Source organism: Botryllus schlosseri, chromosome 4, assembly GCF_051294905.1.
Source record: "Botryllus schlosseri isolate E-star chromosome 4, Bs_hap1, whole genome shotgun sequence".
In the NCBI taxonomy this organism is placed as follows: Eukaryota; Metazoa; Chordata; class Ascidiacea; order Stolidobranchia; family Styelidae; genus Botryllus; species Botryllus schlosseri.
Window position 1 is genome coordinate 29,521,817 of NC_137239.1, and position 24,875 is coordinate 29,546,691.

General features: G+C 38.5%; 1 protein-coding gene across 1 annotated transcript in view; it reads right to left on the bottom strand.

The window, feature by feature from the left end:
- Nucleotides 1-24,629, bottom strand: part of LOC145437768 (protein dead ringer homolog) — a 42,746-nt gene extending 18,117 nt beyond the window's left edge. The window contains exons 1-7 of the mRNA XM_080315066.1: nucleotides 24,452-24,629; nucleotides 7,320-7,524; nucleotides 6,877-7,013; nucleotides 6,576-6,703; nucleotides 5,243-5,492; nucleotides 5,077-5,181; nucleotides 4,365-4,520 (exon numbers count right to left, since the gene is read on the bottom strand). Coding sequence (XP_080171192.1) covers nucleotides 4,365-4,520; nucleotides 5,077-5,181; nucleotides 5,243-5,492; nucleotides 6,576-6,703; nucleotides 6,877-7,013; nucleotides 7,320-7,524; nucleotides 24,452-24,475 — 1,005 coding nt within the window. The 5' untranslated portion in view covers nucleotides 24,476-24,629. The remainder of the gene's footprint in view (nucleotides 1-4,364; nucleotides 4,521-5,076; nucleotides 5,182-5,242; nucleotides 5,493-6,575; nucleotides 6,704-6,876; nucleotides 7,014-7,319; nucleotides 7,525-24,451) is intronic.
- Nucleotides 24,630-24,875: the final 246 nt, after the last annotated feature.

Below are 24,875 nucleotides of genomic sequence, written 5' to 3' on the forward strand. Positions count from 1 at the left end.
CAGGCACGAATTGCATGTCGCGTCGGAATTCAATTGTACAGCACCCCAAACATTCTAGCGTCTTGTGTCAACACATATGTTGACCCGCAGTCATGGGACATTGATGGTAGCGATTGGGGCTCAGATAAGTGGAAGGTATCAAAAGAGAAATCGTGGTAACGCGATACGCTGGCGCGCGAATAAAGAAGCTGCACTTAATCAACCGCAATGTCTGTCGACGCGCCATTGCTATTTTGATTCTCTACGTAGCGATCTGCAAATGTACACTGTGCATTCTCGAGTGGAAAAGAGCTGTATATTTATCAGATTTATTCCATAGAGTATGACAGTGATTCTCAAACTGGGGGGGGGGGGGGTCGAAGCTGCGGTCAAGTGAAAAATCTCCGCTCGGCGCGATTTATCTCCAATTAATAGTTGTTTGTTTGTAGTAGGCTATTCATGGCGTTTGTCGGATCCAATGGTCATTTACACCAGGCCGATTTTCTGCATTTTGATTCCGGATCTGCCACTTCAAGACTTGTGTTATTGCTCTGTGTATAGTCAGAATTCCACATTTGAGAATTTTCTCATCAACAGTCATAACCTTCCATGCCATGAAAGTATCCATTGGGATTGCTATCATATGAATATAACGGGTTGAGAAAATTTTCACTATGATAAAAGGCGGGGGGGGGGGGGGGGTAGCGTGTTGAAAAAAATCGCCTTCTTGTACCTATATCTTTGCTTGAACACACTTGCAATGGGTGATACACCAATGCACCAATCATTATGGAGCTAAATCCTGGGGGGATTTCTTGGGGTGCAAAACAGAAACTTGACTCAGAAATGGAACAATTGGAAAATTCTAGTTACGTGATTAAAGTAATTAGAGCGAAATTACGGTAATCAATCCAATTCTAATCTAGTTCGTGAAATGTTTCTTTGATCTCATTTCTGGTTTTCCTGGAAATGCCACAGGAAAACTGTATCGAGCGAAATGAGCCAAGCTTGGCGTTCAGGCATCAGCCATTCTCAGTAAAAATCGATGAAACACGCGATTTTCGTATATGGCGTACCCCATTTTTTATCGCCTGACGTAACGGACACCGCGGTTGGTATGTTTTGACGATTAATTCGCCAAAAAGATAACGGGTGCAAAATAAATATTCATCTCAAGCGATGCTATTCACACGCATTGCAAGCGACCTGAACGACTCAGACATTTTGTTGACAATTCATTGGGCGGCGGGCGAATCGCGCGTCGGCGAAATTTCAAAGCGCGGGCCAAAGGTCGGAGACGGGAATAAAACCACAACATGGCTCACGGTTGTTCAGACATCAAAACAAGCTCATTAAAAGTGTCAGTGGCCAAAATACGACACCGAAAATTCGATGGAATTCAAGATCAAATCGCGTTTGATGTCGATGGGTGCTATGTAATGCCGCCCATAACGCCTATTACGGCGTAAAGGTAAATGCGGTACAGGGGCGTAGGGATGAGCACAATGATTCGATATTTTCGATATGATTTTTCAATATGGAATTCTTGAATTTGGCGTATCACATAATACGAAACTTGTGGTTCAAAGCAACGTACGTTAATGGTAATGACATATCTGTGAAGCCGTGATTAAGCCATAGCATTGCCGTGAAGTACACTAAATAAGCATGGTAGAAAAAATACCAAATAATATTTAATGATATGTATGACTAGCATTTTATTCTTTTCGGTAACATAAAAGTTATACATGTGAATTTTCCATATATTTCATGTTCGACTCCACTTCTAATCACTCATATAGTCGATTTTGCCGAGACCGAACCCTTACGTTAATGTACGAGCCTTCATCTCACCCCAAATTTTCGACTATATACTCACAAAAACAAAAATCTACCGTATTACCCATCTAATACGTTATTATAGAATATCGTTGCGCAAAAAACTCTGCATCAACGTCAGAGCTAAAAGAATAAAACCAATAAATATGATTTTCACGCAAAATAAAAGAGCACAACGAATATATATTAAAAAGAAACAGTGTGATCGATGGTCTATGAGTCGGGTGTGTGTCGTCACCTCCAACCTTGAACTATAGTGCTAATAGGCGAAAGCTAATTAGGTACTCCGAAACAGTATAAGTACTTACGCACTAGCAGTGGTTCCCAACCTTTCTCATTTCATCGTCCCCCTTATCAAACTCGATTAAAATTTTCGCCCCCCCCCTTATTTACGGATCCAAAAAAAACAAACATATAACCGGGAAATTTATTCACCTAAATCAGAAAAAAGGTAATTTTTCCTTGTAGGCGCCTGGAAAACCGGTTTCCGCGTCTACTTTCCGTTGAATTGACCGTTTTCACGGTAAAATTTTCCGTCATACGCAGAATAAGCCGCCTTCACATGCATTTTGACCGTGTTAATTAAATATATTTCATTGGAAGTTTTAACATTTTCGCCCCCATCGCCCCCTTGTCTCTCAAAATCGCACACGTTGGGAACCACGGCACTAGAAGTACGACATCTTCCTATTTTTTCGAGGTACCGAACGTCAATATACAATTTTATAATATATTCATATTGAAATGAACCAGAATTTTTTCGTCAGGGATAATCGCCAGTAACTAGTAGAGAATTGAATTGTACCTGTCATGTTATCTTATGTTCGGTTACATTTCATTCAGTCTACCTGCCTCTTATTTACAATTTATAGTGTAATGTGGGGGTATCTTATTGAACGACTAAACAACTGCACATATCTTTATATTTTAAGGTAATGATGTTTTGAAATGATGAAATTATAAATAAAGAAATTATACCATAAACAAACCGAATTGACTGAACCTTATCAAGTAAACCCCGTGTGAAACACGTAAGGTTACTCGCTCGTATATCATGCATGCGAGCAAATCGCATTAAATCGCGGGCATCGTATTTGGTGATACCTTCCAAAGGTTTGTTGGCAGAGACTGATACTGGTTTGATTAAAAGGGCAATAATCTAGAGCCGAGTGTTATCATAAGAGTTTGGAATCGCACACGCAGTTGCACACTGTCTGAGTGAAACGGGGCAGAAAATTTTAGATATAAACTCGAGATTAAGCCCCCGGTTCGCTTTGATCCGAGTTGGAATTTAGCGAAAAGCTGACCCATTTTATAGCTCGCTCCGCCATCAGATTAGAGTGCTTCAGAAACACAGAAATCGAGGGGCATAAAATCGTAAAAAACGACCCCACTTGAATTTTATTTACCCATTTTCGTGTTTAAGATTATCTACCGAGTCGGTATTTAGACAGTTTGGCGCCAGATTGAGAGATCTGTACGTAAAAAAACGGTTTTGGGTTGATATGCGTCTGTAGAGTGACGAGAGAGTGAAGCAACATAAGTCGCGTAATCTGACGGATTTCGGGTTAATTTGACCAGAATTTCACCGCGGCTGCTTAATCGCAAAAATCGCGCCGAAAACTATTATATTTTCGAAAATCCCTTTCTGTTGCTAACATATCGGGTAATGTAGCCTACAAACATCTTTAATACGCGTTCGGATTACTTTTGATGCGAGGTCAATTTTTGTGTTAGAATAGAAGCTTCGAAAGCTCGTTAAAAGCGGATTTTTGCTGAAATGTTGCTTAAAGCCGGAGCGCAGAATTTGAAAAACTATATAGATAAAGTTCTTTCCAATTCTTTACTAGTTTCTGACGATTAACTCTGACAGTCGAAAGTATTCGGGTTTATTTCTATATGAATTTATGATTCAATTGAATATCGCTAATTATTTATTACTTTTTATTCAGTTAACGTGCCTGTTATTTACATGCTGTCGGTCAACGTGGGTGTCTGATTAAAAGACAACTCCAAGTCATTTCGACACCCTCCTATCTTGCCATGAGATCGTAATCGTGTGGCGTATTCATCTGATAAAAAGTTGGGCAAAATGACTGACTGACTAACCATGTTTCTAGGAAAATGCAGCTCGATCATATTATACGTGACCTCTAGAAAATGAAAGCGCGCAAGTTCGCGTTGATGCCTTGATGCATACAGCTGCAACCTGCAACAGCCAATCGTCTTCATTTATACGCTTAATTTCTAATTACTTTGGAAATTATTTGAAAATTGAGTGAGATTGCGAATTGAAAAGAAATATAACAAAAATCATATTTACTTCATATCAAATTAGAGTCCGTTCCCACAAGCATGAGAGAATGGAAAATGTATGTACACGATTGGTACGGTTGGCACTATACGGCTCTTCAGTAACTTTTTCAGGAAAAGCAGAATAGATTAGAATAAAAATGAGAGAATAGACACATTTCACAAATTATATTAGAAGTAGATTACCACTGATATGATCTATAATAAAACCACGTCTAGTTTTAAATTCATACCTGCTTAAACTGTTCTTCAAAAGTCCATTCTTGTTGACTTCCTCTCCTCTCTGGCTGATGCGGGTTCGTGGGCGATGACGTGTTTGACGATGTGGATGAGCCTTGGCTGTTCGCTCCTGAGCCGAAGATGGTGTTCGATAATGAACTGCTAGAATTCTAGAATGACATAGATGGTTTAATAACGGGTCGTGTCGTTGGACAAGTCAGGGCTTGACAAAATCCACTATAACATTATAACAGAATGAGAAATGCGGAAAGTTCAAATATGTACCTTTTATGCGACTGTAAGGAATAAAATGCCAGTTCTTCATCACATAAAGATAATTTTGTATTTTTTGACCATACCCATTACATTGTATATTTACTGGAAATTTTTGAGTTGACTAAGAAATAAAATAAAAAGGTCTTCGTTTTCATTCGACTTCGGATCGACTCGCTCGAACATCCATATTACCTATTTCACGTCACTTATGCCGATTTTCAGTTGGCCCTGTCCATTATCCTAGCTGTAAAAGCTGTAAAGGAGTATACGTATTGCCAAAATGTAGGGCATTTAGGCATCCTCGGATGACATTTTCAATTTCCTGAAAAATGAGGACAAATCCTCTTGTTCCGTATGTTGGCTTCCACAGTGGAAAATAGTATTGAAATTATAGTTTTCGTCGATATACGAATCATTCTGCCCAGCACTAGTCTCAGAAGCTAATATCACCTGATGTCCGACCATGGCCTGGTGCTCTTGTAACCGCTTTTGTGCCTCGGCCATGTGAGCGGCCACCGCATGTCTTTGCTGTAACAGGGCTAATTCACGAACTCCCTGTCAAAATAGATTTATTAGGACAAAAACGTATCCACAAAACGTGACAAGCAACGAATACCTGTGGCAGTTGAGCCGGGTCGATCGACATCCCGGGTGGAAATTGTCCGAACTGCTGGACTAGTGAATTTGCCGCCGACTGCATTCCGGCCAGAGACGAATGACCGCTAGCCGCGGCCGCTATCGCTCCGGGAAAGAATTGGGCTACGCTGGCGGCCACGTTGTTCGAATTGGGAGAGCCTCCTCGGTTGGCGGCGGCGAAGGCAGCGGCCAAGGCGGCTTGGTGAGCGGCTGCCAGGGCTGTGGCGTTTCTGTCATACGAAGTTGCGATTTTACCTGTAGTCGCGTTGTTGTCGCTAATTACGCTAGTGTGCATTGGAACTAGAAAATGTTCAGCTTTTCAGATTAGATTAATTAATTAGAATGATAGCTACAGTGTTTTTCAAGTTAGATTAGAATTAGAATTATAGCTGCCACACAGTTTTTCCATATTACATTAGAATAAGAATTATAGCTACACAGTTTATCCAAGTTAGATTAGAATTAGAATAATAGCCACACATTTTTTGTCCAGATTAGATTAGAATCGGAGTAATTTTTTCAAATTTGATTAGACTTGAGGTATAGCTACACATTTTTTCACATTAGATTAGAACTATAGCTACACAGTTTGGGAGGGGATAAGAAAGTGTCAAAACGACTATTCGTACAGATTAAATATAGTTGTATTTTATATCTTATTCTTTTGTAGTTTTTAGATTAAATATAGCTGATTAAATAGTTATTCGTCACAAATCTTGATATTTAACAAACAAACATATCCTATCCTTGACGTGAATCATTACAGTCAATACTATATTCGTAATCGAATACTCAAACCTTTATGCTCAATGTCACTGTTATAATTTAGGGTTACCGTGCGTCCTCTTTTAAGAGGATTTGTCCTCTTTTTTGACTTTTTTGAAAGTGTCCTCGGAGGACGCCCTTTTGTCCTCATTTTTGAGATTTTGTCCTCTTTTTTGAAAATTTAGGTAAGATTTAGAGCAAATTGCGAGTGATATGCCGTAAATTAGCACAGAAGTGACGCTCCGGTGGGTATTTCGGAGCGAAAAACGGTGATTTTAGCTCTGAGCGGAAAGATGACCTTTTTTTTAGTCAACCGATCACAAAGTGGAAAAAATTCACCGGTTTTTGAGAATTCTTCTCCGGTTTTGCAAGTCTCAAATTTCTGAAAAAAGTGTCCTCTTTTTAGATTTCCAAAATATGGTAAGCCTATTATAATTCATGTTGATAAAATACTCGAAATAGTCACAAATCTCACTACCCATCTGGGACCCCTACAATCAATACTATATTCGAACACTCAAACCATTATGCATATTCTTAATGCTCACCCGTTGGCTTTGATCGCGGATTGGTCCACGCGTGGGGAGTGAGAGTCTCTCCTCCTCCTGGCGAATGAGGAATCATTTTCACGCGGGCTGCTCATCGGATAATTCATCTCGCTGTCTCCATCTTCCAGCTGACACAAAGTAACATAGAGATATGGCGCTCGTGAAGTCATGTCATATGTGAGCCAAATCTTATCCAAATCCAGTCAAAATCATACAATCCGTTTTTACAAACTCTCCAAATCAGAATCCATGAAATCTTGTAAAATATCGCGAAACGACGAAAAATAAAATAAATGCTTACGGTATCATGGCGACGACCATCAGGAGATATCGCTCCGTCGTCGCTATTCGCACCTCGGTGGCTTCCGGATATGCTGCCGGATTTGGGCGAACCGGAGCACGGCGGTGACCCAATCTGCCTTTGTGATGTGAACGCATCTGGTAACAGAACCGAAACCAAGTTCAGTTCATAGCAAGTCAGAGTTCCTTCTCGTAAGCAAAAAAATGACAAGTATCTGTACAGCGAACTTGCCTCACTTCGCACGATAAAGCTGTCCTGTCGCGTTTTCAGGAAAAGCAGAAATTAGATGAGAAATAAAATCAGAGCATAGAAGCATTTCACAAATTAGATTAGCAGTAGATTGCCGACATTGATCTCTAATTAATCTAAAGAGACAACTAGAACTGTCCAGTTTTCCAAGTCTCCACTCAAGTAGTTTGGCAATACTGTTAAAATGAACTCACCGCCATTTCTGTTGTCCGCTTCATCATGTCCATTCTCGTCGTGATTTCCGTCATCGTGCTTGCTGGCATCATCGGACATAGGAGACTTGAGTCTCTGCTGGTCGCGCATTCTCTGTCGCTGAATATTCTCCATGACGGCTTCCAGTTTCATCGTGGAAGGGTTGGCGCGAGACGCGGCTATGCCAGACAGCAGTTCTTGTTGAGCCTGCAATAAGACACAAGTAGTTTAGTTGCTGCGTTCATACTTGTACAAGTAACTGGATTTTCAAAATGCGCACGTAGAACTAGAGCTATTCAATTTCCTAAAATCACAACTAGAACTAGTCACATTACAAAATTCACAGCAAGAACTAGAACTAGAACAAACTACTTGTAAAACTCCGTAATTAACTAAATAAAACAAAATTAACTAACTTCAATTCAAAAGCAAGTCATTCATTTTTATTATATTGGAATTCGATTTTATGAACTGCTAGATTTTTAAAATATGGAGCTGGATCTAGAACTAACGACCTTTAAGAATTCCCAACCATAACCGACTAAAACAAAATTAACCAAAGACTATTCCGAAGCAACTCATTAATTTTTATTTAATCGGAATCATATTGTGCGAACTACCGGATTTTCAAAATACGCAACTAAAACTAAAATTTGAACTACTTACTTTTCAAAACTCGCAACTGAACCTAGAACTCGCAACTGACTAACTAAAACAGGGCTAACTGAATTCAATTCGAAAGATCTCATTAATTTACTGATACACTACCTAATTACGAATGAGCTAAGAAATATGGTAGATGGAATCGGCAATTCGAAACGACGGGGGTTAGATTTAGACACGGGAAGGGTTTCGACCCCCCAAACCAAACCCTGGCTAAGCCACTGTTTGTGGCGATGTCTCTGAGATAGCAATGGCTACAAGAACCATCACACAAAGGAACGACTGTATCACGATTCACGCCAAACGACTAGTCGTAGCTGTTCGTCAAGTAAATTATTTTTAAAATGCGCAACTAGAACTAGAACTAGAATTACTCGCTTGTGAACTAAAACAAGAACTACAAAAATATCCTGTAGTTAGTAGACCGTCAACTAACTACATCGGTATAGTTTGTATAAATCTGGTTACCGTTCAGGTAAAGCTGATGACACGAACAATGTTGCTACAGCGTACTTTAGATTATTAAGCCATCAAAATAATGTAGAGCAGAGAACACTCGATGCCTCTTTTCGTACTGACTGATAACACTACTCGAGAGGCATTATTACGTCTCGATGTAGTGATTGTTGCGTCGGGATGATACTTGAATTAACTCACAATTTAGAAGGGCGATTGGGCGTGAAAAGTGTGCTCATTAAGAAAACATCGCGCCACAACGAGGCGCGTTTTGGGATTGATTCGGGATGACTAGATCACGGTTGAAAAACTGGAAAATTTTGAGAGTTTCCAATGTAGATTAGAATAAGGATTATATCTACACTTGTGTTTTCAAATTAGATTCGAAATAGAGTTCCTGAACTTGCAAAAACTTGGGAATTGGACGAAATTCCGTTTTAGAAAGACAAAAAAAAATCAAGGTCACTTCATAGCAAATCAGACTTCATCCTCTTAAGCACGAGGATGGCAAATGTCAATATATCAAGCTTAGCTCGTGTCGCACGATACAGTTACCCTGTAGCATTTTCAGGAAAACCATACATTAGGCCTAGATAGAATTAAAATGAGAACATACAAACATTTAACGAATTAGATTATAATCGAGCCTTTTCGCATTGATAAATTTAGTTTTACAACTAGATTCGTCAAGACCTGTGTCTTGGTACTAACCCTCACTGGCAATACTTTGCTTTAAATATCCGCGATTGATACAAGGCAGTTGCTTTATATTCGGAAATGCGACACCTCTCCCAAATGGCAGCCTCGAATTACTAAAACTCAGCAGATCAAGTCAAATCGTCGGAAAGAAACGCGTCGGGCGAATTAGGAGAATAAATAATATAAATATTTGAACAGTAGCGATTGCAAAAATTGCAAAAATCGAAGATGTCAAAATCAAAGACGTATCAGCGCATGCGCGATGCTGATCGAGGCAAAATCGAATATCTGGGCGATTCAATTACGATTCGAGCATTAAGCTTGGATGGGAGTCGGGCATTCGAGTTCTATTATGAGTTCATGGCGTCATAACGGTGATAGTGATTCGAAAGGTTGTATTATGGATTGAAATATGCATTCAAACATGTATATAAAGGCTAGTCATTCAAATTAATCTGGTACTTCTGTACCGTGACTATTTCGTGGAGCTTTGTGAGGGTGAACCACTATTTGTCAGACATATCGTTATCTATTCAACACGTTTCTCGATGCTGAACTTCGGATTATATCCGATATGGATTATACTCGATAGGCTCAAATGGTGGTAATACAGTGTTTTTAGTTGTTGAAATATTAGTCTTGGTGTGAGGAGGTATATTTTCGTTACTCGGACATTTTAGACTTGTAAAACTACATAATTTAAATGGTTTAAATGGACAAATTAATGCCGGTAATCTGATATTAAGCTAACTTTCGAAATGTTGTTAAGGTCTCATTTCTAATCTATAATATACTTTTTCTGAAAATGCAATAGAAGAACTTTATGGCGCAAATCAGCAAAACTTAATGTAAAGACATTTGCCTTTCTCGCGCTTATGAGAATGAGTCAAATTTGATATGTAGTGAAGTTGATTTTTATTGTATTTCTTTTGCGAATTCAGTAAATCTTATCTAAAAACTTATCTAATTTGGAAAAAATTGTGTAGCTATCATCCCGATGATAATCTGATTTGTAAATGCTGAAAATTTTCCAGTCGCCAAACCCTGGAACATATTGCCGACGTCATCATTCGTCAGTCGTATCGCTGAGTCGCGAGACGATTAAAAAAAGGCGCAGAGTCGCGCGGGTTCAAGCCCATGAATAAAAGAATGATCTCGTTGATTGAGAAGCTAGTTTTCCCGATTTCTGCATCATCAGGTTAATTCGCAATGTCAGCGTGTAGCTCGAGCCGACTAGGCGTAGCGTTGCATACTTACAGCGTCAATGCTGTGTTAAATGTCAATTCAATTCAATTTCATCATTTCAAAACACCACAAGACTGCGATACAAAGAAAAGATACGAAGGTGTCGAAACGACTGGGAGTAGTCTTCGAAATCAGACACCCACCTAGCCTAGGTGATGTAAAAAAGGAGGCAAGCACACTGAATGAAGAGTAAGGGAAGATAATATAAAAGGACAGGTGACAAAAAAGGTGACATGCATCGGAAGGCGAGATCGATATGACAGGTCGTGGTCCGGTAAACTAAAGGGCTAACTAGTATTGTCCCGGCCAAATGTTAGGGTAAGGGTTTGAAATTTTTCATTTTAGAGACAAAATTACGTCTCTAATACTTACTGTTTACTTGGAAATCTCTGCTTATACAAAAAGTAGAAATTTACGATGTTACACGTCCTTGTGCGTGAGTACAAACGAAGTACTTTTACTTTTTCGGAGTATGTTTACACCTTACTCAAGTGGTAATGTTTTAAATCGATATCCACGTCTATTTGAAGTTTTTCAGGCAAAACTAGGCTTAGAATATCCTTACTTGGAGAATCTTACTTCTACTTGTACTTGAGACCCGACTGGATGTGGTCAGTAACGAAATATAGTTGAAGTTTTAGAGACCCCCAATTCCATTTGAAAAGGCTTTTATGCAAAACCTGGACTAAAATATTTACTTTTGACTTATTTGACTTGTTTGTACTTGCACTTGAGATCCAATCAGAAAAGGCTTGTAACGAAGTAATTCTATTTTCTTGGGAGTAAGGTTGCACTAATTACTCAAGTCCTTATGTTGATAGACAAACCCTACTTCCATATGAACAGGTTTTTAGGCAAAATTGGGCTTAAAATACTTAATTTTTACTTACTACAAAACCACTATTTCTACACAACACATACAATAAAGTAGAAATTTACTACTTCAATCCTAGTTATACTTGAGTACCAACAATAAATACCTTGAGTACATGTTTAATCTTGATTTAAAAGTCCTTTCCATTGCCATGGGCCGCATTTGTAACTTAAACATTTGTAACATTCAAACCGATTCAATTCCGAAATTTGTTAACCGCCAGAAAAACGTGACAGAGTGGGCGTGTGACATTAACAATGGAGTCGTCTACGACACTTCACGATCGCTTTAAACTCGGTCGAGTTTCGTGTTTTGCTCGCAAATGGCGCTGCGCAAATATTTAGCAATTCGCGGTCGCGATATTATCTCAGACACCAGACGAGAAATTTGATTACAACAATGGAATCCAACGTAACCTAAACATTCCATTAATCCAAATATGACGACGCTTATAAGATATGTGTTTATGGATTTGATCCGGAAAATGCTGTTGATTTTATGACTAATTATCCAGTAGTGGTAATACCACGCGGTTTGAACTCGAGTAAACTGCAGTAGGTGGGGAGAGGGGCATGAATTAACACGCAAAGAAGGCGTACGGAAAGGTATTGACTAAACTTGGACTACTAGATTATTTTAGATTATTAAAGTAGTTAGAGTGAAATGTCGGAAATCTAATTCTAATGTAATTTTTGAAATGTTTCGATGCACTCGTACAGACACTTGACATTCTCATGCTTATGAGAATGAACCCTAATTTTATCTGAAATGAATCTGATTTGTGTGGGATTTCTCTCTCATGAGGAGTTAAATTCCAAGTTTCTGCAAATTCGATAATTTTAATTCTAATCTAAATTGGAATGATTGAAAATTTTCTAGCTACCTGTTATCGACCGCTGGTGGCTGACCCGCATTTCCATATTGATGTTCCGCAGTCGGGTACGATCAGTGTACGCATAGCGATACCACACAACGTAACACGGCCTCCAAACAGAAAACCGCATAGTTTCGACCCAATTCGAGGTTTACGGCTGGTATTCTTTCGAATAAAGCGCCGCTATTTAAGTTACACAATGTTTATTTACGTGTTTAATTATAAAATCGTGCTCGGCTATCGTATACGGACTGAAACCAGACATCCAGCAAATTCGATCAAATTTAAACAAAAGGATTATCTGATCGTAATCTCGTATCGAAAAACGTAATAATAAGTAACAGAAATTTTTATTTCGACATGTCCCACTTATAATCAAATTCGACACTTAAACATTCTGAGACGACAGACAAAATTCATATTCAGCACAGTTTTCAATCAAATTTTAATCGAAAACCGCATTTCTCGAATTTCCAGGAAAACTAAAGTCTCCGATAATATCGAGTGGATATCACATTTTGAAAGAAATATCGGTATCGGCCATTAGACATCAGAGAACTATAACCTGCGAATTCTATACTTGGAATATTGATCTATTTCTCATAGCTTACAGCCAGATTCCGAATCTTTTGAATATCGGATGCATTTATCGATGCTAGTTATCGATTTTATCGGTATGAACTTAAAAATCTGATATCTTACATTTCATGTCTGTCTGAGCACATTTGGATCGAAATACCGAAAACGAGAGAAGCGACACGGTCGAACGGTTCTCTCGAAAAACATCGCCCGTCTGGCGATCAAGTTCAAAATAAAATTTGTCGGGACTATTATCAAAGTTTAAAAATGGCGGGAATGTGATATTTGAGACGGCATCCATTTTGTTGAACCTCTTGGTTTGAACTTCAACTAAATTAATCTCTACCTAGTCCACAGAACAGTGATTCGTAACCTGCAGTAACACGGGTAACTGCATACGCTAATCTGCGAGACTTTGGCGAACCGCAATTCTTCGCCTATAATTCCATAAACAAAAATCCAATAGGCTACATTATATAGAATATGCCTACCCAAGGCCTACTAAAAACTGTTTTTAGTAGGCCATGGCCTACCATATTTTGAGCACCCAAAAAGAGGACTTTTTTGTGCTGGCCAAAGTTACAAAAACAGAGCAAAGAAATAGGAATTAACCTTTTTCCTAGGGTTCGTGAAATTGTATACACAAAATATCGTTGAAATTACATACAACCGTCAGGATGCTCGAAACTGATTCAGAACAATGTGCGTGCCAGAGCAATTGCGGCAGATCCTCGCACGTGAACAGGCGCAGAAGGTCCAGAGAACGTCGAACAATGTATGCAATAGCAACCAAGAAGGTTGCTAGGGCAATTTATTGGAAATCCATTTTCAAACCAACAATTCCGCGTGTTTTATGGCTCCAGTAATTTTTGGGTATAAATACAACGTCTCGCTTAAGATCTTTTTGAAAGTATCAGAAATTAACTGAAAATGCGAAAAAAAGAGGACATTTGGGAATTTTGAGCATCCATTCATGTTTCTTGACAGAGTACAAATCCTCCTACATTGCTACAGAATACAGTTGCGCAAAATAATCTGTGCATCAAAAACAGCGTTAAAACACGATTTCACGCAAACACTCAATGATAATGAATATTTACTGTAAACCAGCGTTATTACTTCGTTATGAGCAATAGTGGCGGTCCAATATCGGAGAGCGTGATTAAATTACGTTTGAATCCTCAAATATAGATCCATGCTAGGACCTGTTGTTACTGGTCCGCGATATGAGAAAGCCAGAACGCATTTGAGAATCTGCATACTGAATAACCAACCAGTGATAACCAAACTTTTTCCTACCACGTAAGCGTTCGTATAGTGTTAGCGTACATACCAAGTTATATCTGACTAGAACCACTGTCTTAATCACTAGAGCTCGTTAAAAAGATTCGAGTGTAGTACTAATTCGTATGATTCGAGTCGAATAGTGAAAGATGATATTTTGAAGCAAGCTACCAGAATTGCACGCTCATTGTCAATAAGAGTTAATGAATTCATGAGAATTATAGTTTTGACAGTAATGTGGAGGCCTTGAAACCTCGACCTTAACAGTATCCTACAAGCTACGCACGTAAGTATAGGAACAGAGCACTTCACTGACCCACGTACAACACAGTGTTGGGATGACTCGAGTCATGACTTGACTCGAGTCAGACTCGAGTCAACTTTTCATATGACTTGACTTGACTCGAGTCACTTTAGAAAAATGACTTGACTTGACTTGACTCGGAGCTTCAAAAATGTGCATTGACTCGTGACTCGGACCAAAATTTTCGAGTCAATTTCAAGTCATCTAGTAAACGGTGTCGAATATATCACTGTATTTTGTGTATGTTCGGACTGTTCTAGGTATGCCAGTGTTACTTGCGAGACCAGCCAGTCATTCATGATTCTACGTTACAGTGATCCTCCATTGTTGGATCACAAATAAATTGACCGCAAACTAAACAAGCACAGCCTACGTTGTCGAAGTAGTAGTAGTAGTAGTAGAAGATTGATCTAAATAGCAATGTGTTTCTGTTCCTTAGATGGCTCAATGCTTATGCTTAGCGATGCGCATTGCTCACATTTACCAACCCTCTTGTATGATTTAAATCGAACAAATATACTTTGTGCGTTTATATTCTCGTGGATGTGTAAATGGGTGTTGTTGGTTATTGTACCATATAAATTTGTTTCAACTTCTCGAAGCTTCGTAATAGGTCCTACACGACCTACAGTTTGGACGATAATAACTGACTGTAGCATGTAGCTGTACAGATACTCACGTATTTTATTAGCAGTTTTACGTGTGCGTGAGGGATACAATGTCTTTTTGCATGTATATTTAACTAGATATTCGTTATTTGATCCAAGATAAATGATCAATTTATCTGTCTTTCACACATCTAGCAAAATGTGATGACTTTGAATCATCATTCATACATCTAAAATTCAAATTGACTTGAATTGTGACTTGACTCGTGACTTGACTTGACTTGACTCGACTTGACTCGAGTCACCTCCAAAAAACGAGTGACTTGACTTGACTCGAGTCACATTTGAAAATCGATTGACTTGACTTGACTCGAGTCAAAATCTGCAATGACTCGAGATGACTCGTGACTCGAAGGTAGTGACTTGATCCCAACACTGGTACAACATCGTATCAAAGCGAAATGAAATTTCTATGGTCCAAAAATACTAAAATATCATTAACCCGGTGTACAACTTATGTTACTATTTGTAGGTGCATATTCGAGCTGTCCAAATCTAACATATACTGTTGTGATTTCATTATGAGTAATGCTCCACTCGAAGTCTAACACTCAATTCACAATCGAAGCACTCAGCTACACGACTTTAGCCAAGGTCTATCAATCCCAGATAAGTTGCGTGGTACTTTGATAATGAGTCGTAGCCTGCATTGTACATACCGTGCTCGCAAATTTACTGAATACAAAGGCCTGCGGTGTAGGCATTATTCATATGCATGGACACAATTTGCGAGCAGTCGACAATCATGAAACAATTTGATATTATTACAGCCAACTTACTACGCCACAGACGCCAAATTACATCATTAATCGTAAGTGAGTTTGTGCCATTAGCGCAAGTTTAGTTGCAGCTTTATACATCACTGTATAAGAGAGGACGCTTACAATCGAGGTATGCAATAGTGGCGAAACGATAGTACATGTGAAACTGTTTATAAAAACAGACGCATGTTCTGTGGATGAACACAAAATCGATAGCATCTTGCACAGACTTTAGACACTCAATTTATTGAAAATGACGTGGGCTGGCCTGTAAATCCTTCGCCACGTCGGATCTTAACTGGAGCCAAACCGAAATCCGATTTTTGAGCCGATATCGATAAAACCGATACGGCAATTTCACCGATAACCCCGATATATTCTGCCGATATTCAAGCTATCGAGAAATCATTTTCTATCGCTAGTTGTAAATTAAAAATCAACTGATTTCCATCGATATTATTTCTCAGAAAAATTTACAGACTCACATTCTCAATTCGATGACATTTCCTGCGTTACTTAAATTCAGATATAAAACCAACATTCTCGATGATTTGTATATAATAATCCTGGTAGTTGAAATAAATATTCTACTAAATTCGACATCCTCTCGAGAGCCGCCGTAAATAGCAAACTGTTGACGCACAGACTTATTTTCCGAAATTGAAAAGAAATTTACAAAGCCACGATTAAACCAATCCTGCTTACTTACTACCATTTCCAGACTGTGGAATACAACTCTACACAGAGAGGTTATCAATCAAAACACTTCAAAAGCGATGGAAATTGGAACAATCTAACCGTGGCACTTTTCGATTAGAAAATCGCAGCGTTTTCTCCTGAAATCGTGTTTTCCTGTTTGTGAGACGATTTTGAGAGGTTCGTGGGCTTGGACATGAAGGAACTATAATCATGAATACTAGGAGTGTCCACATTTTTGCATAAAATATTAGGTTTGGTGAATCGTCACACCCAACGTGTGACACGCAACATATAGTGTATTTGTCAACGGGAAACTTCCAGCCCTATGCTCGAATTGAAATAGTGTTATTGATACTTCGAATTCGTTGATGTGGCCTTCTGGATATCGTAACTGCCGAAGAATTTATAGCCTGCATTTATTTTGTGCGTTCATTAAATTCTTCTTTGGATGTATATCTTTATGTGAAACCTATACTTCTCTTTCATAGGAATGTGGAAATCGGTCCTGTATAACTAACAAGCATTTGGAAATTTACATCAAACGTTTATATATGCGTACAGAGTTCTCTTCAATTCTCTACTAGCTGTTGACGATTACCACTGATGTCAGCCGAAAATATTCGGGTTTATTTCAATATCGATATACTATTCAATTCTATATCGCAGTCCTACTGCTGAGCTGCAACTAGATTTTAAGTATTTGGGTACAGAATTCTGACTCATGACTCTCGTTGAGAACAAATCAACAATCCTACTCCCTTTTTATGCTGCGATAATTGAACAAACATCGCTGTTTAGTATAATTCTCCTATTGGAAGGTGTTGCGACTGTGCAATTATTACGAACGTCGTCATTCATGTTTTAGAATGTATAAAATGAATTCAACATCAGGGTAGGACTAGTAAATACATAATAATCACGTTTTTTTGGATCCTCTCTTATGTTGTTGTTAAAATTTGACCCACATTAGTTATGGGGAGTTAGGAACCAATGACATATAATGTATTCTTCAAAATGCAACAACATATTCAAAAAATATTATCATAAATGTTACGTAGAGATCTTCTTGGAGGTACAGAACTTCGATATACAATTGAATGGTATATTGCTATTGAAATACACTTAAATATTCTCGGCTGACACTCGTTAGGGGTAATCGCCAGCAACTTGTAGAGAATTGGAAAGAACATTGCATATCAACAATAGTATCACCAAATATATTTGATTGCTGATATACAATGTTCTTACCAATTCTCTGCTAGTTGCTGACGATTATCCCTGACGAGTGTAAGCCAAAAATATTCTGGTTTATTTCAATATCAATATAATAATCAATTGTATATCGAAATTCTTCAAAATTTCTCAGAAAGTTCAAGAAGTGTTATCTTAAATGTTACGTTATAGTAATGTTATCTCATAATCGCTGTAACGAAGTACATTTGTTTCCAAACGATGTCTTGAACTATCGTCGTATATTCGTCCTATTTTGCGAATCGCAAAGTTTTGCAGGAAAGCTGGAATTGAGTGATATTTGATGGAAAATAACAAAACACTTATAAATCGTATGTTTCGAGGTAGAAATGAACGTTAAATTAATGCCTTGAATTCCGCCCGCTTCCAATGCCGACTTTCGTCAAGTAGCCGATCCCGGGCGACGATTAAATCTTTAATAACGAGTTGCAGGTTTCGATCAAAAAATCCAATTCGTAAAACAGAAACAAAAAGATGAATGGAAGGCGGGTATCCGCGATCAGTGACGATTAGATTTAATTTGTTTCATCACAATCGCGAGAGACGGCGCTCTCTGTTACGAACAAAGCAGATCGAGTTCGAAATAGATTACATGTTTTTAGGTTTAGTTTCGGCAGTTTTGGGTCCATCGAATTATTGCTTCGATTGGGGCTTTGCGCCAATGTGTAGCTATAATTCTAATTCTAGTCTATTTGGAAGAAAACAGTGTAGCTATAATTCTAATTCTAGTCTATTTTGAAAAAAATGTGTAGCTATCATTCTACTTGTAATCTAATTTGAAAATAACCTGTGTAGCTATAATTCCAATTCTAATGTAATTTGGAAAAATGTGTAGCTATAATTCTAATTCTAGTCTAACTTTGAAAAAACTGTGCTGCTATAATTTTAAGTCTTATCTAATAAAAAGCCTGTATAAAGCTTAAAATAGGCTGCTCGAGATTGTAATTTCAATACGCCCGGTTGCATATTTCGATTGCCGAGATTCGAAATCGAATCAAAAATAGAATTTTAAATCTCACTTCGTTTCGAAAGAATACCCCGAATTTAGATTTTGAATTCGATTCGATAATCCCGAGCTGGGTACAGGGACGCATACAAGGTCGATTCTGTCGTTATTTTTCCCAGTACTCGAATAGGTTTGGATTCTTTGCTGTACTCGCTCAAATAGTTGTAGCTTTGGATGACTTACACAGTCAGTTTTCGGTTTCTGGGGAAAACCAGCCTGGAACGCTCATTTTTAGTTACTTGGAAATAGGTACTTCAATTCTTGTACTTTCGTATAAATATATAACGTTACTTCTACTTGGGAACCATTCATGACTACTTTGCTGATGTGATATGACAAACGGATCAATTTCAGATCTCATGCATGCGTGCTGATTGATGCGCATCGTGCGGTGCGCTTGCAACATAGACGCGTCCCGTGTCTGGTGCAAAACAAGGTATCGTGACCGAAACCGAAGCGGATTTACGGAAAGAATTTGATTTGGTTCCACAATTAAAATTGTATCAGCTTTCAGCAATCGCCATGGCAACGAAACCGCGTTTTATTGCATTGCTGAAAGGCCGCGATCGCCAAAGGCCACACGTTACGATTTCTATACTGGAACTGAGAGTCGGAAAACCATATAGCATATTTTTAGTTCATCAAAATTAGATTAGAATTAGAATTACCGAATTCACAAAAGAGAAACAACAAAAAAATCATCAAGTTGACTTCCTATAGAGTTACCATCAATGTTCCCTCTAATTTTTGACTAATCTGCGCGCACTCACCAACACTTCGGATATTTTGTGCGCAACTTAAATTTTCTCTGGTCATGGACCGTGCCAGCACTGCGCATTTGTGCACGCGCGCAGCTTAAAGGGAACATTGGTTACCATACGCCCTCTTTTAGGAGGATTTTCCCTCCTTTTTCAAGAAATCGAAAATGTCCCCCTAGGACGCCTAAATGTCCACCTTTCTGGCAATTCGTCCTACTTTATGGCGTTGACAGCCAGGCCAGGCCAGGATTTCCATGCCATTGATGGCATAGCGGGTATTTGGGGATTCGAGCACGTGAGCAGCTTAGAGGGAATATCGGGTGTCAGTAACGAATTACTTCTACTTTTCGAAGCACTCAAGTAGTTTATGTCTACTTGCACTATACTAACTCTAACGGTTACGATGAAAAAAATTCTTCCACATCTGCTTGACAATCTTTGATTTGATCGGCAAAACTAGGACCGGATCAGTGGTTCCCAACCTTTTTCGACTTATCGCCCCCTTACCAAGCTCGACACAAAATCTCTCCCCCCCCCATATTTACGAAGCCTAAAAAGAGGACATCTAAGCGGGAAATTTAGTCATTCATCTAACTCTGATCGGTCTGACTGAAAAACAAGGTCATTTTTTCGGACAAGCGGCTTCCGTGACTACTTTCCGTTGGGTTTACCTTTGTTAGTCAACTAACGCATCATATGATGAATAAGCCATATTCTCGTGCATATTTTTGGACGTTTCAATTAAACATATCTCACCGGAGTTTCTAACATTTTTCATCCCCTTAAATCTCCCCTTCGGTATTTTTGCCTCCTTGTTCCTCAAAATCGCACACGTTGGGAACCACTGGTCTATAAATTTGTATACCAACAATCGTATCACCGAGTGTTCTCTCGGATCTTTGAAGCCTATAGATTAACTTTCTGGTGGTCGGTTATGAAGTATACTTCTACTTTTTATGAGTTCTCAAGTGTTTCACGACAAATTTTGACACTTACTCAAGTCCTGATGTCTTTAGCTTGCTTGCATTTCTACTCCACGTTTTTCCAAACAAAACTAGGCCTAGAATGCTTGATTTCTACTTACTATTAAATTTCTATATCTAATTGCGCGATATTGACGCAAATTATCTTCAAATTAGGGGCTGGGGGTAAATTTGGACATATTTCAGTATCAGGTAGTATAGTTAAATTCAAAATGGCGGTAACACCCGATCGATCACGATAACATATTTTCTAATCATCGTTTCGAAATAAAGTCAGGATCATGAATCATATAGCTCGCGGTAATTGAAGTTGAAACAGACGATCCCGACTTGTGATTTCGATTTTCGACCCTTTTCAGAAATCTAAGAGCAGCGCTCGAAATCCGGCCGATGCCGATAAAACCGATAAGTAGCACCTTCAGCAATAACTACGATATACTCGGCCGATATTCAGAAGATATGGCATCTAGCTTGAGGCGCATTCCCAAAAGTTCAGAGCATTTATTTGAACAGCTTCACAGCCATTGCTAACTTTAACATGAAATGAACTAGAAAAGCTTCATCTGGACACATGTAAGCTATAAGAGATATATCAATATTTCCAGTTTATAAGTCGCGAAAATTACCGATAATGTTTACCGCCAATACCGAAATTTCTTTCGAAGTTTGAGTTTCTCAAAGTAACATCTCTCTTCTCTCTCTATCCTCTCTGTATCTTTCTCCTTCTCTCTCTCGCTTTATTCTCTCTCATTTTTCATTCTTCTTCTCTCTCTCTCTCCCTCTTATCGCTCGTCGTCTTTTCTCTTTCACAAATACAATTTCCGACAGTACAATTACCCCCAAAAGACGCTGTTCGTATAGAGCCACGCGATGTGCGAAAACCCATTTTGCTCGCGACATCAAACACTTCTTTCTAATTTTGTCAACGGATTTCATGAAGTCAATTACTATTTATTACCATTTTCAAATAGTTTTCGAGAGCTCGATTCCCCCCGAAGCCCGCGTTCCTTAATTAGCCGCGCGAGGTGCAAAAGCCGAAGGTTGCCAAAGAAATTCATTAAGTTAATTCCTAGTTTATTGTCGATTACAAATAGTTTGTGCAATTTTCGAAAGTGCGATTCCCACAAAAATACGCTGTCCGTATAGAGCCGCGCTAAGCGCGAAAAACCACATCAATCGTGATTTCAAGTCCTTGTTTGCAATTTGCACAGTCGCCAATGAAACTCGCAGAGTCTCGGAATAGCAAGGATTCCAATAAGAAGTAAATTAATTATTGATCTCGCGAACCGAATCTTCGCGAATCGACAGACCATTGATGACGTAACATATCAAACCGACCCCTTAAATCCTAGATATTTCGACAATTCTCATTTTACAATCCTCTATTTTCAACCCCGGCCCACTTTATATCCAAGGCCCGCATATCTGAATGCGGCATCAATTATTCAGGCGATAAGCGATACGTGTCCGCACCCGAAATACGGATATTTCGAATCTCGCCAAAATAACACCTCTATATAGTGGCGCAATCATCGAAAATCAAAATGACTCTGAAAAATTAATGTCAATATCTTGCAATATTTATCGCATTTCGCGCGATATGGATAGTTAGAAGCAGCAGTCGGACATTTCAATGCCGTGCATCAGCTGCATTATTCATGCAATAAAGACAGCCATTGTTTATTCAAATGTGGATTATGATCACGCATCCCACCTGTGATCAAAAGAATTGGGTTCGAGATTTGTCGTGACGTCGTAATCTCTTAATACGTTGGCTGACGGTCGAATCTAGTGGTCTCTTGTATAGCTACAGAACATCAATATACAATTGAATAGTATATCAACGAGAATTATAGTTGTGATGGTATTTTCCACTGCGGAAGGCCGTAAACCTCGATTGGTCATATCACAGCATGCGAAATATGAACAACAAAGCTACACGCGTTAGTGGAAACGACATATCTGTTTAGTCGTGATCAAACCACAGGATTGTAGTGCAATTCAATGTGGGTAACTAGAAAAGGTCGGAAAAATACCAAATCATCTTCACGTGGTCGCGAAAAAGGTACAAATTTGAACTTTACATCCCGTTGATACTGTTGTGAAGCCGTAACAAATGATATTCACTCGTCATATTTAGTGATACGATTGTTGATATACAAAGTTCCTTCCAATTCTCTGCTAGTCGCCGACGATTACCCCTGACGAGTATCAGCCGAAAATATGCAGGTTTATTTCAGTATCAATATGTTATTCAATGGTATACTGAAGTGCTGTATCTCCAAGAGTCTCACCAACGGAACAAGAATTGTAACCGCTTTTAATTCGCCACTTACACCGGCGCGGTATCAAATGGATATTATCGAGTGCTGGCTTTACCAGTGAGATGCCGTGATCCATTAATTGCGTCGCGTCTTGTGGTTCGTGTCACGCGCTTGACATTTGACAATTCAAAGACGCCACATCGACTGCATCTGGATTTACAATCGAACGCCTAATTGCATGCGATTCCCTGTTACGATTTCAATCACAGATAACGCATATATACCCAAGATTTATTTAAGTAGCATGTCCGATTGAAAGGCTATACTCCAAGTCGTTTCGACACCTTCATTTCTTGTCACTTTATTGCAATCTTTTGATGTTTTGATATGATGAAATTATTAACAAAATAGAACTGGCCTGAGCAACAGAATCAGACGGTAACATCTGATTTTATTTCAATATTAATATATTATTCGATTGTGTTCATCACCATCGAGGTAGCGAATTATATTCTACGCACGTCTGTGAAATCTCAAAGCACCCTCACTATCAAGGATACAATATACTTGGATTTCAATTCACACGAGACCGTTCTTAATGACGCGGGTTACTATCGAGCTCATTACACCACGATTGGATTCATAAAAAGCCATTTTCTTTAATAAATTCAAATTCTAATTAACACAACGCCATCAAGCCCCGTTGCAAATCTCGTTTTATAACAAGCCCGGTAATTCGGATTTGAGCGATCGTGACAATCCATGAATAAATAAATCTTCAGACCGTGTCCCAATGGGACCAATCAATGGAGCGAGATTCATTATCCGCATAATGAACTGAATTAAAATGATGTTGGAACGATTGGGGAGAAGAACGATATTGTTCACATGATGGTTACATCATAAAAAGAGAACAGCGCGGTGTTCAAAAATTTTCCAAGAACTCCAAACTAGACTAAGAATCATCGACAACATAATGAATATCCCTATTACGTTGGTGAAGTCATCTTTTACGCACAAATGATATGATACATATTAAAACTTTGTCAATACCTTGACGCACCGTGTTTTTCTGACATCAGACAAAATAACAGATCGTCAAAATTCGTAGATTTGATTCTAAAAATGAATCATCCTAAAATTTTGCTAAATTCGACTTTTCTGTATCGGGTCATTTAGAGTGATAATAACATTGTCATAATGGATGAAATCAATCAATGCGCGCTCTAATAAATATCAAAATTGACTTTCCAATAGAAATTGATTTGTCTCAACCTAGAAACTGGATATTTTATTTTTCGGACAGATGACATTTTCAACTCTGACTTTCAAATCGAAGCGCAATAATCAGATATTGACTCTTTATTGCCCGAAACATGGCATTTGCGTACCGTTCACATTATGATAAGCAAGGGGTTAACTGCTAATATTAAATGAGCTATCATCAATACAAGTAGATAAATGTTTCAGATGTTTTATTGCCCTTTTTTCATTATTTGATATCGACCACTACATATTGCCTGCAATATGGGAAAGCAAATTAAAAAATAAGCTATAATATAAAACGTCTGTGCTATTCTTGGAATTTCTGTTCCGGAATAAGCGGGAAAATGCAGGAAATAAAGATGACGTTGTAGAAAAACAGGAAATAGACGTATTGTTGGGGAAAAAAACTCGAATCCGGTAGAATCCGAGTCGAATCACACGAACCAATCGTATTTTACGTAATATCAACATTCGTGAACATAGGAAAGAATCTTTCTGACCTGAGCGAGATTTCCGAGCATCATTTTTCAGTCTTTCGTTCGATGAATTGTGACGCGACACAGTGTTGTCGCAATCGCGTAGTTTCCTTTCGCCTTTCGTTCCGTATTTCAGGAGAACTTGGATTCGAAAGATATTTTTCAGAAAACTAACAAAATCTGGACAATAAATATAGAAACATTCCAAGATTAGAACTAACTCTATATTTAATCGACAAGGTTCGATTGAATTTTTAAGCTGTAACACCGAAACTCGTGTTTAATTATCATCTTTGATATTCCTGTTAATAAATCATGTTTAATAAGGTGATAGCTAACATATTTCGCCAACAACAAATCAGCGAAATTCGCCGAAATTTTACTGAAATTTTACTGGAACCTACCCGATAATAGCTATCATCACTTGCCCTTTCTGAGAATGCAATTT